The following is a 16,037-nucleotide window of genomic DNA, read 5'->3' as shown; positions in this document are numbered from 1 at the left end:
TCAATCATCACTCAGAACGATCACTAGAAAGAAGTGGGGCAGACAAGTATAAATAAGCAGCAGATCTGTATATGACTGTAGATCAGTAAACTGAGGACACAGAAACAGTTTATCTCTTTTTAATACATTTAGCTAAATTTATTACATTGCATGAATTAATTCCAGTGCTTACGGTATAAGGGACAAAGGGACCGGTTAGACAGATAGTCAATCAATTGGTTTCCTAAAAACAATATTATATTCCATTTATAACGAACAATATTACAAAAATACACTTGGGACTTCTATTCATGTCACTTTTCTCAGTTTTACTATTCACTGATATGTAGCCAATAACTGGAGTCCCATGACTCCATATATGGGTTCGATTCCCACTTGGGATGTTGTTGGCACATGGGGTGTTAATATGTTAAATTAGCCCTGAAACTGTCCAATCAGCGTGGACCTTTGAGTATCATAGTGAAGCATGTCCTCACTGTCACCCATACAGTAAAGTAGTAGCAGTGGTACTAGTAATAGTAGTATAGTAGTAGTAGTAGTAGTAGTAGTAGTAGTAGTAGTAGTAGTGGTAGTACAGCTCCACATGCAGTTTAGAGGTGCTCCAGCTCTCAGACGACCTGTGGAGACAAACTAGCACCATTTGCCTACTCAGACATACAGGCAGACAGAAAGACAGACAGACATACAGGCAGACAGACAGGCAGATAGGCAGACAAGCAGGCAGACAGACAGGCAGATAGGCAGACAAGCAGGCAGACAGACAAGCAGGCAGGCAGGCAGACAGGCAGAGAGACTGACTGGGAGACAGAAAGACAGATAAGTAGAGAGAGAGACAGAGAGACAGACAGATATGCAGGCAGACAGACATATATGCAGACAAGCAGACAGACATATAGGCAGGCAGGCAGGCAGGTTATACAGCTGTCTAGTGGTCTTATTCAGACAGGCTCTCTCCAGCACTGAGCTCATTTCCAGAGAACTGTCTATCCGACAGACTGCCTCAGCTCTGAGATGAATACGTCACCTAAACCCGGATTTCTTGAAAAATCAACAATAAGTGAAAGCTGTAATAAGATTATTAGCACTTCTGTCTTATTAGCACTTCTGTCTTATTTGTGTCTCATTAAATCAGTCGTACACACAGTACTGTCCAACTTCTATCAGTGGACAATGTTGCTATGGTGTTCGTATGTGCAAAATAGTGCATAGTGCGTTGTTGGCAACAGGTATTGCTGACAATGGCTAACTTGGCTAGAACCACAAAGATGGGGCGGAAGAGGTTTTTTTCATCTTTTGTTTCTGGAACACCTTTATGACGTCATCCCGGGTGAAAAATCCCAGTGTCCGAGGCGACTGGAACGCAGCATCAGGCTAGGACTGCAGGCCGGGTCAGAGGCCGCACACTGCAGGGTGCTTTATAACCGGTCACTTCAGGAGGAGGCGGAGGACCCCCCACCCTCCCTGGTTAGGGGTCTATATGCCTCCATACCCCCCATCCTCCCTGGTTAGGGGTCTATATGCTTCCATACCCCCCACCCTCCCTGGTTAGGGGTCTATATGCCTCCATACCCCCCCACCCTCCCTGGTTAGGGGTCTATATGCCTCCATACCCCCCACCCTCCCTGGTTAGGGGTCTATATGCCTCCATACCCCCCACCCTCCCTGGTTAGGGGTCTATATGCCTCCATACCCCCCACCCTCCCTGGTTAGGGGTCTATATGCCTCCATACCCCCCATCCTCCCTGGTTAGAGGTCTATATGCCTCCATACCCCCCACCCTCCCTGGTTAGGGGTCTATATGCCTCCATACCCCCCACCCTCCCTGGTTAGGGGTCTATATGCCTCCATACCCCCCACCCTCCCTGGTTAGGGTTCTATATGCCTCCATACCCTCCACCCTCCCTGGTTAGGGGTCTATATGCCTCCATACCCCCCACCCTCCCTGGTTAGGGGTCTATATGCGGGATTCCATAGCAGACCAGAAGTCCCACTGGGCAGCAGAGAAGTAAGGGAAGCTGTCAGACTCCGGGCGTGTAAGATGTGTCTCCGGGGCGGTGCCTGAGGGGGGCGGAGTCGACAGGAAGTCCCTGACGTGGCGTGGCAGGGTACAGAGCAGCCATTCCTCCACCAGCAGCCCCCCGCCCCCCCTCAGGCCCGCGCAGCCCCCCAGCTCGGCTGGCAGCACCTCCAGGGCGTTGCTCCGAAGGTCGAGCCTGGCCAGCGCCCCCAACGCCCCGAGCCCCGGCGGCAGTCGGCCCAGGGAGTTGCGGGCCAGGTCGAGGCGGCGCAGCTCCACGCAGCTCCACAGCTCGGCGGGGACGCTCTCCAGGCGGTTCTCACTCAGGTCCAGTTCCGTCAGCAGGTCCAGCGCCCCCACCTCCCTAGGCAGCTCCTCCAGGAGGTTCCCCCCCAGCAGGAGCCGTCGGAGGCGGGGGAGGGTGAACAGAGCGGCGGGCAGGCCGGACAGCTGGTTGTGCCCCAGGTCCAGCAGCTCCAGACCCCTCAGCGCGCCCACGCCGGCGGGCAGCGCCAGGATTCGGTTGTGCGCCAGGCGCAGACGGGCCAGATGGAGCAGGTGGCCCGGCCCCGGCAGCTCCTCCAGGCTACGCAGGTGATTGTGGCTCAAGTCCAGGCTGCGCAGACGGGAGAGCGCCTGCAGGGCGGAGGGCAGGCGCTCCAGCCGGCAGCCCCGCAGCAGCAGCTCCGCCAGGACGCCCAGTCGCCGCAACCCGGACGGCGCCGGCAGTCGGCCGCCCTCGTTGTGGAGCTCCAGCCGCACCAGGCTGCCGGCGAGCTCGCCCAGCTCTCCCGGCAGGCGCCACAGCGTCCCCCTCAGCACCAGCACCCTCAGGCTGCGCAGCTGGCGCAGGCCACCCAGGGCCCGGCCCCGCCCCCCGGCTCCGCCCCCCCCCTCGCAGCCCGGCGGGCCGCTCAGGTGCAGCTGCTGCAGGCCGCGGAGGGTGCAGACCCAGGGAGGGAGCTCCGCCCCCTGGGAGAAGGTGAGGTGGAGGCTCTCCAGACGCTCCCGGAGGAACGCTAGGGCTCCGGGATCCACCGCCGCCGAGCAGTGGTACAGATGCAGCTCCCTGACACACACACACGCACGCACACGCACACACACACACAGACACACACACGCGCACACACAGACACACACACACAGACACAAACACACACACAAACACAGACACACACACACACACACACACGCACACACGCACACACATATATATACACACCAAGAAATGGACTGACCACAGCCCTGCAGACATCTTTCTGCAAGTTCTTTTTCCAGGACAGCAATGACTTCACCTTCATGACATCACTCATGAACTGCCTTCCATGACCATGTGATAACTGAATTTAGAACTCTTCTTCTGATTTTACTCTTCTTTATGATTTCATGTACCGTACTGTAATATCTATGAATATAACATCACAGTAGCATTGCAATCCTCCACCTTATCTTAATATATGTACTGCCCTGCGCTGCACCTGAGAGAGCGTGTGTAAGGTTAGGGTCAGGTTTGGGTATAACTGTACCTTAGAGACGCCATGTTGGCCACCTGAGCTGTCAGATTGACGTCGGCGATGAGCTCTAGCTTCAGCACCTCTAATTTGCTGAGGGTGAAGAGGGCGGGGGGGAGGCGGGGCAAGGCCACCAGCTGCAGCAGGCTCTGCCCCTCGGGGTCAGTGGAGGTCATGGAGGTCAGGCGGTCGGCGCCCCAGCGGCGCTGCAGGTTCTCCTCCAGGAGGCGAGTCTCGCTGACGGGGGACAGGAAGACGGAGAGGCGCTGGGCCAGCAGGGGGTCGTACTGGTCGGCCATGTGCAGCAAGAAGGCCAGGTCGTTACAGAGGTCCGGCACGTCTCCCAGAGTGCACTGCTCCTTCTGACGCCAAAACGAGTACTGACACAGGGAGCTGCACACACACACGTGCACACACATACACCATACACACACACACACACATGAATTCACACACACACACACACACATGCATACACACGCACACTCACACACACAAATAAGGAATAATTCCGCATCAGTCTGGCGGCTGCTTTAGTATTGACCCAGAAATGTAAACATCTATTGTATTTTTAGTTTGCTACTCTTACACTTTGGCTTCAGCACTAGATTCTGCTCTTAGTCACTGTTTAGAAAGGAGATGCACTTGTGAGTAGTAGTACACTGACTTCCTACGTTAAATGCAGTCGCTGTGGATAAAAGTGTCAGCTAAATGACTGTCATGTAAATGTAATGTAATTTAACTGAAGGCCTTACAGAGAGACTGTAGCTCAGACAATCTACTACAAATTCATTCTTAAAAACATGAAAAAGTGCAAATAAATCCAGAGAACAAAACAAAAACACTGGCTCATGAAAGAACCACTCCCCCTCACCCCACTACCACCACCCAGGGCCAAACCTGTTTCCCCACCCCCGCCAGACTCCCCCTCACCCCCAGGGCCAGACCAACCAGACTCCCCCTCACACCCCCCAGGTCTCCCCCCTCACCCCCGGGGCCAGACCAACCAGACTCCCCCTCACACCCCCCAGGTCTCCCCCAGACTCCCCCCTCACCCCCGGGGCCAGACCAACCAGACTCCCCCTCACACCCCCCAGGTCTCCCCCCTCACCCCCGGGGCCAGCCCCCCCCACACCCAGATCCAGACCTATGCAGGGTCCAGTAGAGGGCATAGAGTCCCAGCAGGGCGTACAGCCCCACCAGGGTCAGGTAGGCCAGCAGCAGCTTGTGCAGCAGGGAGGCCAGGGCGTGGGTGCACTGGAAGGCAGCGTAGCCTGTCAGGCCGTGGGCCTGGGGAAGGCAGGTGTGGCTGAAGCACAGGGAGCTCAGCAGGGGGGAGGTGTACCCCAGGATCAGACCAGCCAACAGCAACTTAAACACCGTCTGAGACAGGTAGACCTGTTAGAGAGACAGAGAGAGAGAGAGAGAGAGAGAGAGAGAGAGAGAGAGAGAAAGAGAGGTAGAGACTGAGTGTCTTTTTGTGCGTGGCAGGAAGCCAGCGCACCTAGTATAGCGTTTGTCGGGTTATCACTCCCTCCCTCCCTCCCTTACTCCCTCATTCCCTCCCTTACTTCCTTACTCCCTCCCTCCCTTACTCCGTTACTCCCGACAATGTTGGCCTGCATCTCTCTGTTGGCACAAGAGGCAGTAGTCCCAGCACACCAAAATCAAGGACACCAAAACCCTGTATTTTAGTGATATAGTAATATAACACTCTACATTAGTAATATAGTAACACTTTTAATGGATTTATTTCTTTACAACTTTTTAAGTGTAACGCTTACGTTATTGTTTCTGTTATTTTGTTTATTTTCATTTATATTTTTCACTTGCTTAGGCAGTGTAAACATGTTTCCCATGCCAATAAACCCCTTTGAATTGAATTAAGAGAGAAAGAAAAAGAAAGACAGAGACAGAAGTGTAGATAGAGAGATAGAGAGAACCAGATAGGGAGAGAGAGAGGGTGGGGTGACAGGGAGGTAGAGAGAGATGCAAAAAGGAAGAGAGAGACAAGGAAGAAGAGAGAGAGAAAGAGATAGAGTCAGGGAAGGAGAGAGAGAGAGAGGGGGGGGGGGACAGAAATAGACAGGGACTCACCTTGTAGATGACGTCAGAGTCCTCGCAGTGCGAGCGGAACCGACGGACCCTCTCGAACAGCGCCCGCGCCTGTTCGCCATCGCTCCGGTCCAGGGTGACGGCCCCGGGGGGCCCACACACGGAGGACAGGGAGGAGGAGCGCGAGAGGGAGGAGGGGCAGGGCGACGGAGGCACGCGGCCACACCTGTCCAGCAGGGGGCAGTCTGTACCCGAGTCCAGGCTGGACTGCCGTGTCTGAGGGAGGGCTGGGGGGCGGGAGGGGGGCTGAGGGGGCGGGGGGGAGGGTAGGGGCCCCTGGCTGCGGGCGGGGTCGTGTCGCGCGGCGTGGGAGAGGGCGCGGGACGTCCAGGGGGACTCGCAGCACTTGGCCAGGATGGCCAGGAAGTGCTCTATGCGCGCCGAGGTGAGGGGGAAGTGGAGCCAGAAGCAGCCGCTGGCCATCAGCACCAGGGCCTGGAGGAGAGCCAGGTACGGGGCCAGGCGCGAGGGCCAGGGCAGGGCCTGGTGGTAGCACACCTGGCTGATGTACACATACTGCTGGTAGTCCAGGTGGGTCTTTCTGCCTCGAGACGGAGGCCTGGGCGAGGCCGAGATGGAGGCCTGAGGCTGTGGGGGGCCAGGGGCAGAAGAGGAGGTAGGGGAGGTAGAGGAGGTGGTCGGGGGGTCCAGGGGAAGACAGACCACCCTGTCCCTAGACAGCAGCAGAGTTCCAGCCAGGAGCGACACCATCAGCATCAGAACCACCAGGTGGTCCATGAACACCTCCCACCACGGCTTCAGCAGCTTGGAGCTGGCCAGCCCCGGGCCCAGCCACACCAGCTCTGTCAGAGAGAACATGGCGCGTGCACGCGCGCACACACACACACACACACACACACGCACACCAGGGGCTTACTAACTGCTTCTTTTTGGATGGTTGGCTGCTCCTGGCTGGCTGCTTCTTACAGAGTGACTCCTGCTGGCTGGTTGTTGCTGGCTGGTTGTTGCTGGCTGGTTGTCGCTGGCTGGTTGTTGCTGGCTGGTTGTTACTGACTGGTTGTTGCTGGCTGGTTGTTGCTGGCTGGTTGTTGCTGGCTGGTTATTGCTGACTGGTTGTTACTGACTGGTTGTTGCTGACTGGTTGTTGCTAGCTGGTTATTTCTGGCTGGTTGTTGCTGGCTGGTTGTTGCTGACTGGTTGTTGCTGGCTGACTGCTGTGGAATATGCGACCCGTGACAGGCTTGTGGGGGGGCTGGCTCGGAAGATTCAGTCCCACTGTGACTCAGTCCGGTCCACTATCAACAACAACAACAACAGCAACAACAACAACAACACTGGCCTCAGAGCACAGCCTGCGTCCCCAGGTCTGAAGGAGAGGAGAGGAGACAGAAGGGACCAGGAAATGAAAGAAGGAGATACAAAAAAGAGAGAGAGGGGGGAGACAAGGAGAGGGAGTCATTTTAGAATACAGATATTCAATATACAGAGGAGAGAAAAGCAATACAGAGAATTATAGACCTGCCTGCTAGGCAGATCAGTCAGTCAGACTTTAATTAACATCCTCGACTGTCCTCACACCAGGGCTCTCCACAACCAGGACCACAGAATCTGAGGATGTTATTAGCCACCTGGGGAGTGAAGGAGAGTCAGGCTGTTACTGACAGAAGGTTCTAAACATCTCTAAGACGTCAAGCCCTAGATACACACTGCCACATAATAACTCGCCTACCTAGTCAAGTGGGTTTATGACACTGTGTCCAGAGCCAGGGCAATGTATACATTTGCACTTCTTGTGATATTTGTAATTTGTAGTTATCTGTAATGAGCTCATCTCTGAGTCGATAGCAACATTTCCCTGTGACTGTACACTGTACATTAGCCTACATGTGACGAAAAAAAGAATCTGAATCACTGCAAACACCATTTAAACATTTAACACAATTTAAAATTTTGCCAAATTAAGTTCCACGTACAAGTTTCACTGCCACGGAACAAATAGACCAACAGTAATATGAGAAATATTGCAGTGATGGAGAGTTTTAAATTTTAAATTTGCCAGTGGTGTGGTGTTCTATAAGCCCCACGCTACTGCTGGCTATACTCTATACTCTGAGGTCACCAGACCAATTAGATAACACACATACACGCGTGACTTCATTTCACTGTAGGAGTAAGGCTATATGTTATAAGAAGTAGTAAAACGTACCCTAACTGTAAAGTTTGGCCCAAACCTCCTCCTCGCTCTCGTAGGCGCGCGCTCCCTGCCTGAGCGTTCTGGACTCCAGTCCGGTGCGGGCCGGTTCTCTCGAGATCAACCCGGGAGACTTTATCCCAAACTTTTCAGTCGCCAGTTGGGTTTGGGAGCGAGAGGCGGCGCAGTGGCAACTGTTCACTCGTTGTCATGACAAGAGTGGGTGCCGTCGAAAAAATCTGATTCAACCGAGCCTCTTTTAAAAGTATTTAACCCCGCCGTGTCTGAGAAACCAGAGAAAGACTCAGTTGCGCACAGAAACGGTCTCCCCTTCTCTCACCTGGCATCCCAAAATGCATCCGTTCCTAGTTCTTCCTAAACTCACTCTTATCACATTTTAATCATAAGACTCCGATAACAGAATCAGAATCCAGCACAGTGATGACAAACCCCATGAAGTAGCGCTGTATGTCCACCAGGGGACGTCGTGACGCTGTAGTCTAATGCCTGGACTGACTGCCTGTGTGTGTGTGTGTGTGTGTGTGTGTGTGTGTGTGTGTGTGTGTGTGTGTGTGTGTGTGTGTGTGTGTGTGTGTGTTCCTTTGCTGCGAACCAATTGCAGACTGGGGACAAATAAGTTGAAGCTTGAACTTGAAATTATTAACTTCAAATTATTTTTATACATGGCACATTCTATAGAAGTAGCCTAGTAGTAGAAACTTTATTAAAGACAGCTCGGAGGTCCATATAAAAAACACCCGCAACAAAAAAAACAGACAAAACAGACATAACAACAGCCATACATTAATCAATCAATATGCACATATAGGCTAAAACGGATACAAGCGGCCGAAATGAGTTTTCTCCGGAGGGTGGCTGGGGTCTCCCTGAGAGATCGGGTGAGAAGTTCAGTCATCCGGGAGAGACTCGGAGTAGCGCCGCTGCTCCTTTGCGTCGAAAGGAGCCAGTTGAGGTGGTTCGGGCATCTAGTGAGGATGCCTCCTGGGCGCCTCCCTATAGGGAGGTGTTCCAGGCGTGTCCGGCTGGGAGGAGGCCGCGGGGTAGACCCAGGACCAGGTGGCGGGACTACATCTCCGCACTGGCCTGTGAGCGGCTAAAGATTCCCCAGGCAGAGCTGGTTGATGCTGCTAGGGAAAGGGATGTCTGGGGTCCCCTGCTGGAGCTGCTGCCTCCGCGACCCGACCCCGGATAAGCGGATGAAGATGGATGGATGGATGGAGGCTAAAACGCCAATGGTTCCACAGTCTGGATGCAAACCTGACCGCACTCAGTGCAGGGTTAGTTAGGGCTACAATAATAAAAAATTTAGAATCAGACAGTCTACACATACATCTGTACATTAGGCTCCGTAACACAGCAGCACAGGTGGGTACACAGACACTGACAAACATTTGGCTTGCGCTGCTACTAGCCTCATGCAGTCATTATAGGCCACTGTTAGTTTCTGTATACTACACTTCCTGTAGTGGCGCCACAGGTGGGCATAGGAGTGCAATAAGATCTAAACAGTGTGGTCTTCACAGCTACTGAGCACATATTGAATTTACAAAGTAACATGTTTGCTTGTGCATACAGCATTCGACATTGTCTGCTAATATCTTTATCATCAGATAGATCACTTGATATGTAATGCCCCAGATATTTTATCTCATCACACACTTTTAGGACAGAGCTAGACAGTAAGAAGTCAGGAAACAATAGCTTTTTATCCTCCCTACTTCTGACGATAATGATATTACTTTTGCTGGGATTGTATTTAATATCAAACTCAGAGCCATATTGTGAACAGACCCTTAGTAGCTGTTGGAGCCCAGCACTATGAGGACTAAAGACCACTACATCATCAGCATACATAAGGTGGTTCTTCACTACCGAGTTCCCCACCCAGCAACCTGTTCCACAGCCATTCAACTGTATAGATAAATCATCCATATGTACATTAAATAGAGAAGGGGACAAGATGCTGCCCAAGATGCTGCCCTGCCTGACCTATACATGGCTAATAAACAGATCTTCAATCTTGAATTGTGTGTGTGCTGTTAATCTCTAATGTAAACTGATATGAGCAGGTCTGCAGGTGTGTGTGTGTGTGTGTGTGTGTGTGTGTGTATGCGTGTGTGTGTGTGTGTGTGTGTATGTATGTGTGTGTGTGAGAGAGTGCGCTTCTCTGGTATGTGGCTTCACACATCTCCTTCTCCATCCCCTGACAATGGTATTCTGGGTGGGGTGTGTGTGTGTGTTTGTGTGTGTGCCTGCGTGTGCTGAATTCTCACACCTCTCACAGAGAGAGAGAGAGAGCGAGAGAGAGAGAGAGCGAGAAAGAGAGAGAGAGAGAGAGATGCCCTGCAGGGCCAGGTGTAGGCAGTTACCCTGAGGACCTGCTAGCGCCTGTCCACCACTGCCCTCCGGAACACACACACACACTCACACACACACACACACACACACACACACACACACAAACACACACACACACACTACTGGTGAATATGCAACTCTCACCTTCATAACCTCCGGCCCCAGTGACAATGCAACAAGTGTTGATGGGGTCATTTAGTGTTGAGAAGTGTTGATATTCAGGGAGGGGCCTTGTGCCATCCTCACTGAGAACTATACGCTGAGGCGTGTGAAAACACCCTCTGGCCCCTGATATGACTCATCTACACTAACATTACAGTATATGGGCGCTTTCTAGTTTGACAGTGCAGGCCATGAACGCTGTGGTGTCTGGTAGGATGTGATGTCAGCTTGTGATTGTGTGCGTGTGTGTGTTTGTGTGTGTGTGTGTGTGTGTGTGTGTGTGTGTGAGAGAGTTAACATGGGAGAGTGTTAGGCCATATATGTGCTGTTGAAGTGTTAAACCACAGTGATGCAGTAACACAGTACACACCCCTCTGGCTGCACACACACACACACACACACACACACACACACACACACACACACACACACACACACACACACACACACACACTTCCCCACCCTACACATACACACACTTCCCCACCCTACACATACACACACACACCACTCTGACCCACATACACGTTGATGCTTAATGTGAATCAGGGTTTTTATAGTTTGTGTTAGTTATCCATTCCAGTTTTCATTACATAACTGAATTGTCTTCTGTTTCATTAGACAACAACTAAAACGTGTCTTCTCTCAAAAAAGTGCTATATAAAACCATAAATAGTAGAAACAATTCCTGAAAAAAGGATCTATAGTCTGTAAGGTTCCATATAGAACCCATTTCAGGTTCTATTAGAACCTGCTGAGTGTTCTGCTCTCCAGTTCCTCGATGGCCCCCACACTGCACATGCTGAGACCAGAACAGGATCTGCCAGCCCTCCTGGGTGGACTGAGCTACTGTAGTGTCCAGGTATTTATATGAGGTGACCAGCTCAAGCTTTTGGCCATCAGCGGCTACAATAGTGTCGGTTTGGGAGGCACCTATGCAGCCAAACCACATGACCTTGGTCTTTCTGGTATTCAAGACTAGGCCAAGGGCAGAAAAGCCTGCTTGAATTTTCAGAAAGCTTTCCTGGAGAGTTTTCAGGACAGCATCCAGGGAAGGACCAGCACTCTGTCATCGGCGTAAAATCTGTGGTAGAACTTGTTCAGGTTGTTGGCAAGGCGTGAGTCATCAGTGGACTGGGGGGATTTCGGTGTGTAGGCTAGTTTGTGATCTGTCTGAGACCTTTCCAGACAGAAGACGTATTTCCTTGAGAATTGATGTTGTAGTTTCTCAGAGAAGCATCATTTATCCTCCTTCACTGCCTTGCCAGCATCCATCTTGTGGCACAGACCACACTACCCTCCCTACCCTTCCTACCTTAAGGTGTTCACTAAAATAAAATAAAATAAAATAAAATAAAATAAAATAAAATAAAATAAAATAAAATAAAATAAAATAAAATAAAATAAAATAAAATAAAATAAAATAAAATAAAATAAAATAAAATAAAATAAAATAAAATAAAATAAAATAAAATAAAATAAAATAAAATAAAATAAAATAAAATAAAATAAAATAAAATAAAATAAAATAAAATAAAATAAAATAAAATAAAATAAAATAAAATAAAATAAAATAAAATAAAATAAAATAAAATAAAATAAAATAAAATAAAATAAAATAAAATAAAATAAAATAAAATAAAATAAAATAAAATAAAATAAAATAAAATAAAATAAAATAAAATAAAATAAAATAAAATAAAATAAAATAAAATAAAATAAAATAAAATAAAATAAAAAACATTATTTATCCCAGAGGGGCAATTCCTAAAACTGCATAGTAAAAAAGGACAAGATACATAACGACAGTACATAAGAGACAGAGTACACACAGTGACAGCACATGACAAACAGCAGTGACTTCATGGTATAAAGCAGCATCACAGACAGGAGAGACAGGAAAAGCATCCCCCCCCATCCACACACACCAGACCCCCGAGATTCAGATTCCTAGAAAGGCAGATAGATACACACGAGAGATCCCCCCCCCCCCCCCCCCACACACACCCCAGGAGAGTAGTATAACAAACCCACCAAGCCCACCACGTCTTCTCAGCTCCATACACCCGCCGCTCCCCCTACGCTCCCTCTACACAGAGAGGCTGCCAGCCCCCCCCCCCCCCCCCCGAAAACCACAGCCCAGCACCGAGCTCTTCAACCACAACTCTGCACAGTTGCACAGCGGGCCCTGCTCTGTTCTGCTCTGTTCTGCTCTACTCTGCTTTGCTCCGTTCTGTTCTGTTCTGTTCTGCTCTGTTCTGCTTTGCTCTGCTCTGCTCTGTTCTGCTCTGCTCTGCTCTGCTCTGTTCTGTTCTGCTCTGCTCTGCTCTGCTCTGCTCTGCTTTGCTCTGTTCTGTTCTGCTCTGCTCTGTTCTGCTCTGCTCTGCTCTGCTCTGTTCTGTTCTGTTCTGCTCTGTTCTGTTCTGTTCTGCTCTGCTCTGCTCTGCTCTGCTCTGCTCTGCTCTGCTCTGCTCTGCTCTGCTCTGTTCTATTCTGTTCTGTATGTTCTGTTCTGTTCTGCTCTGCTCTGCTCTGCTCTGCTCTGCTCTGTTCTATTCTGTTCTGTTCTGTTCTGCTCAGTTCTCTTCTCCTGTTCTGCTATGCTCACCTCTGTTCTGCTCTGACCTGCTCTACATCATGCAGGACAATGAGCAGTGAAATGTATTTTTGCCGTGTCTCAACAAGCAAAAGTAATAAAGTGCAAAAATGAAAAATATATAAAAACCAAAAACCAAATACAAATATAACATGAATGGAAGGAGCTGAAAGAACAGGTGCAATTATGTAGTTGAGTAAAATAGAGAATATACTGTAGATATGTATATTAAAACTATATTATAGATGTGTATATTCACAGGTTCATTTACAGAATCTAGGTTTGTATTTAATGTGTATAAAAATGTTTCTACTGGGTTTTCAGTCCGGAGATGAAAGTGGGGTGTTAGAGGTGGGGTTGTTGCGGGGGAGGGGGCGGGGCATCCTGTTGAGAGACCTATAGCCCTAACCTAGGCAGTGTCCTCGTTCAGGATCCGGATGGCCTGTGGGTAGAAGCTCCCATACCTTCTTCCTGACACACACACACACACACACACACACACGCATGCACATGTACACACACACTGTCACGCCCCCGCCTCGCCAGCCCCAACTTGGTCAGGCTGCCACGCCCTCTGACCCTGACTCAGGTTCTCCTGGTACGTCCCAGAGGGCGCAGCGGGAACTGCGCTCTCGCCAGCCTCAGCCACGAGCCGGGCGTGTTCCCGCTGCACACCTGCCTCTCTCCTCACTCTCCCTCCTCTCTCATCTGCTCCTCTCCTCTTTTCTCCTCTCCTTCTCTCTTCTCCTCTCCTCCTCCTCTTCTCCTCTCCTACTTTTTTATATACCATGCTATGGATGTACATCAAGGGAGACCATTTTCACATAAATGATGAGTACAGTAAAGCACAGTAAATTACAGAAAAAATAAAGTGTTTATGTGTTTATGTTAGTGTTTATGTGCTTATGTAAGTGCTTATGTGTGTAGCTTCATGCAAGATCCCAGCTGAAACTACTTCAAACAACAAAATATTAAATTGTCTGTGTGACATGTATGAGTGTGAAATAGTTTGAATGAATAAGCTCTGAATAAGTCCAGGAGCTGAAGGGACAGAACTTTATAACTTTGTTTACTGACATGCGTCTTTCCCCCACAATCCTCGGCTTCGCCTGACAAGCTCATCAAAATCAAATCAAATCTCTCTACGCGCGTCTGAGTCTGAGATCTCTCTGTCGTCTGCGTTCAGCTCAGCAGTGGAGTTTTGAAAAGAGGACGCAAACAGAACCCCAACTCTCATTTCACGCTGAACGGCTCTAAGCTGGTGAGTCTAGCTGATCTGACACCAGGAGAACATCCCTGCTCTTGTGCATAATTCTTATGATTTTGTAGATGACTTTACCTGCTGTCTGAAATGTTGTGACGCAACTTCTTCATGTAACAAGAAGAGGAGGTCTGAGGGTGATGTTGTGTGGGTCAGAATGGAACAGGCTAGTTGTTAAATAATTGAAATAATGTTAAATAGTTGAAATAATTTGTGGACAATTGCAGAAGAGTACACAATTGTTTTGTTTGTATTGTGATGATAACACCGTTTTCCATCAAATTCCGATTCAGTATTATTATTATTATACTTATTATAATATTTAATTATAATACGTATAATTATATAATTATTATTATTTAACATATTATGTTGAAGGAAACCCAGAGAGAGAGGTTTTTCCATTTTGAAGACTGTTGCTTGTGGAGTGGAGTAGTGTTAGAGTTGATCATGCGCAACGGTTAGCAGGTGTCTGTGCTACATCTCTCATCCCAACCTCAGTCTCTGGCATTTTAACTGAATATTTATCAACAGGTGTGTTTCTGCATATGTCGGGTTTGTGCCGTATGTGCGTGCCTGTGCGCGCGTGTGTTAATTGAGATAAGAAGCAGTCAAAACCAAGCAGCGTTGCTGTCTCTGAAACTGTGCTCCATAGACCTCTGTAGACAAACGTCCTCTTTATAGACCTCTGTAGACAAACGTCCTCTTTATTTAAGACCTCTGTAGACAAACGTCCTCTTTATTTAAGACCTCTGTAGACAAACGTCCTCTTTATTTAAGACCTCTGTAGACAAACGTCCTCTTTATTTAAGACCTCTGTAGACAAACGTCCTCTTTATTTAAGACCTCTGTAGACACACGTCCTCTGTATTTAAGACCTCTGTAGACACACGTCCTCTGTATTTAAGACCTCTGTAGACATGCATGTCCTCTTTATTTAAGACCTCTGTAGACATGCATGTCCTCTTTATTTAAGGCACCTGGTACAGATAAATCCGTAGCTTTAATCTAGTCTGGTTCAGCCGGAGCACCAGTGTGAGCAGGATGAGGGTTGGGGTTGGGGACCAGGAAGGCAAGGTGCAACAGCTGCAGGGTGGGGGGTTCTGGTTAACTGAGGCTCTTGTGGTCTGGTTCAACCTGCAGGTCTCTGATCCGCCATGCCTCGCTCCTTCCTTGTCAGGAGCAAGAAGAGCGGGGCGTACCTCCCTCGACAGCCGGCAACACACACCACTACGAAACACCCCCAGCCTGAACACACAGCACACACCACTCCTAAACATCCCCAAGCCCAGTGCCTGTCCCAGTCCCAAGATCAGCCCCAGTCCCAGTCCCAGTCCCAAGCTCAGTCCCAGTCCCAGTCCCAGCCCCAGCAGAAGACCCTGTGCTCAGGGACAAACATCAGGCTTGTGGTGGACTACCCCTGTTCTCCCTTGGGTGCCATGGCGACCAGCCCCCTGCCCCCCCCGGCCATGTGGATGAGCTGGGCTGCAGGTGAGGAGCTGCTCAACACCATCACTCAACGCTAGTCTCTCACCCTAATCCTAACCACCATCACTCAACACTAGTCTCTCACCCTAATCCTAACCACCATCACTCAACACGAGTCTCTCACCCTAACCCTAACCACCATCACTCATCACTAGTCTCTCACCCTAACCCTAACCACCATCACTCAACGCTAGTCTCTCACCCTAATCCTAACCACCATCACTCAACGCTAGTCTCTCACCCTAACCCTCAGCACAGTCACTCAACACTAGTCTCTCACCCTAACCCTCAGCACAGTCACTCAACACTAGTCTCTAACCCTAACCTTAACACTCAGCACGTCACTCAATGCTAGT

At 49.7% G+C, this 16,037-nt stretch overlaps 2 protein-coding genes across 2 annotated transcripts in view; one reads left to right on the top strand and one right to left on the bottom strand.

The window, feature by feature from the left end:
- Positions 1 to 1,954: 1,954 nt before the first annotated feature.
- Positions 1,955 to 6,462, bottom strand: LOC311317399 (volume-regulated anion channel subunit LRRC8D; the record flags this gene model as incomplete). The annotated part of the gene is made up of 5 exons (XM_084448482.1): positions 1,955 to 3,086; positions 3,544 to 3,921; positions 4,676 to 4,926; positions 5,626 to 5,870; positions 5,925 to 6,462. The coding sequence occupies 5 exons, from the start codon at positions 6,460 to 6,462 to the stop codon at positions 1,955 to 1,957; spliced, it is 2,544 nt and encodes an 847-aa protein (XP_084304608.1).
- Positions 6,463 to 15,632: 9,170 nt separating this feature from the next.
- LOC311317398 (uncharacterized protein) overlaps positions 15,633 to 16,037 on the top strand; it is a gene marked incomplete at both ends in the record, with an annotated part of 4,428 nt that continues 4,023 nt past the window's right edge. The window contains one exon of the mRNA XM_084448481.1: positions 15,633 to 15,684. Coding sequence (XP_084304607.1) covers positions 15,633 to 15,684 — 52 coding nt within the window. The remainder of the gene's footprint in view (positions 15,685 to 16,037) is intronic.

This window comes from Borostomias antarcticus (assembly GCF_949987555.1).
Source record: "Borostomias antarcticus genome assembly, chromosome: 14".
NCBI lineage: Eukaryota > Metazoa > Chordata > Actinopteri > Stomiiformes > Stomiidae > Borostomias > Borostomias antarcticus.
This window is presented reverse-complemented; position numbering and strand designations above follow the sequence as displayed.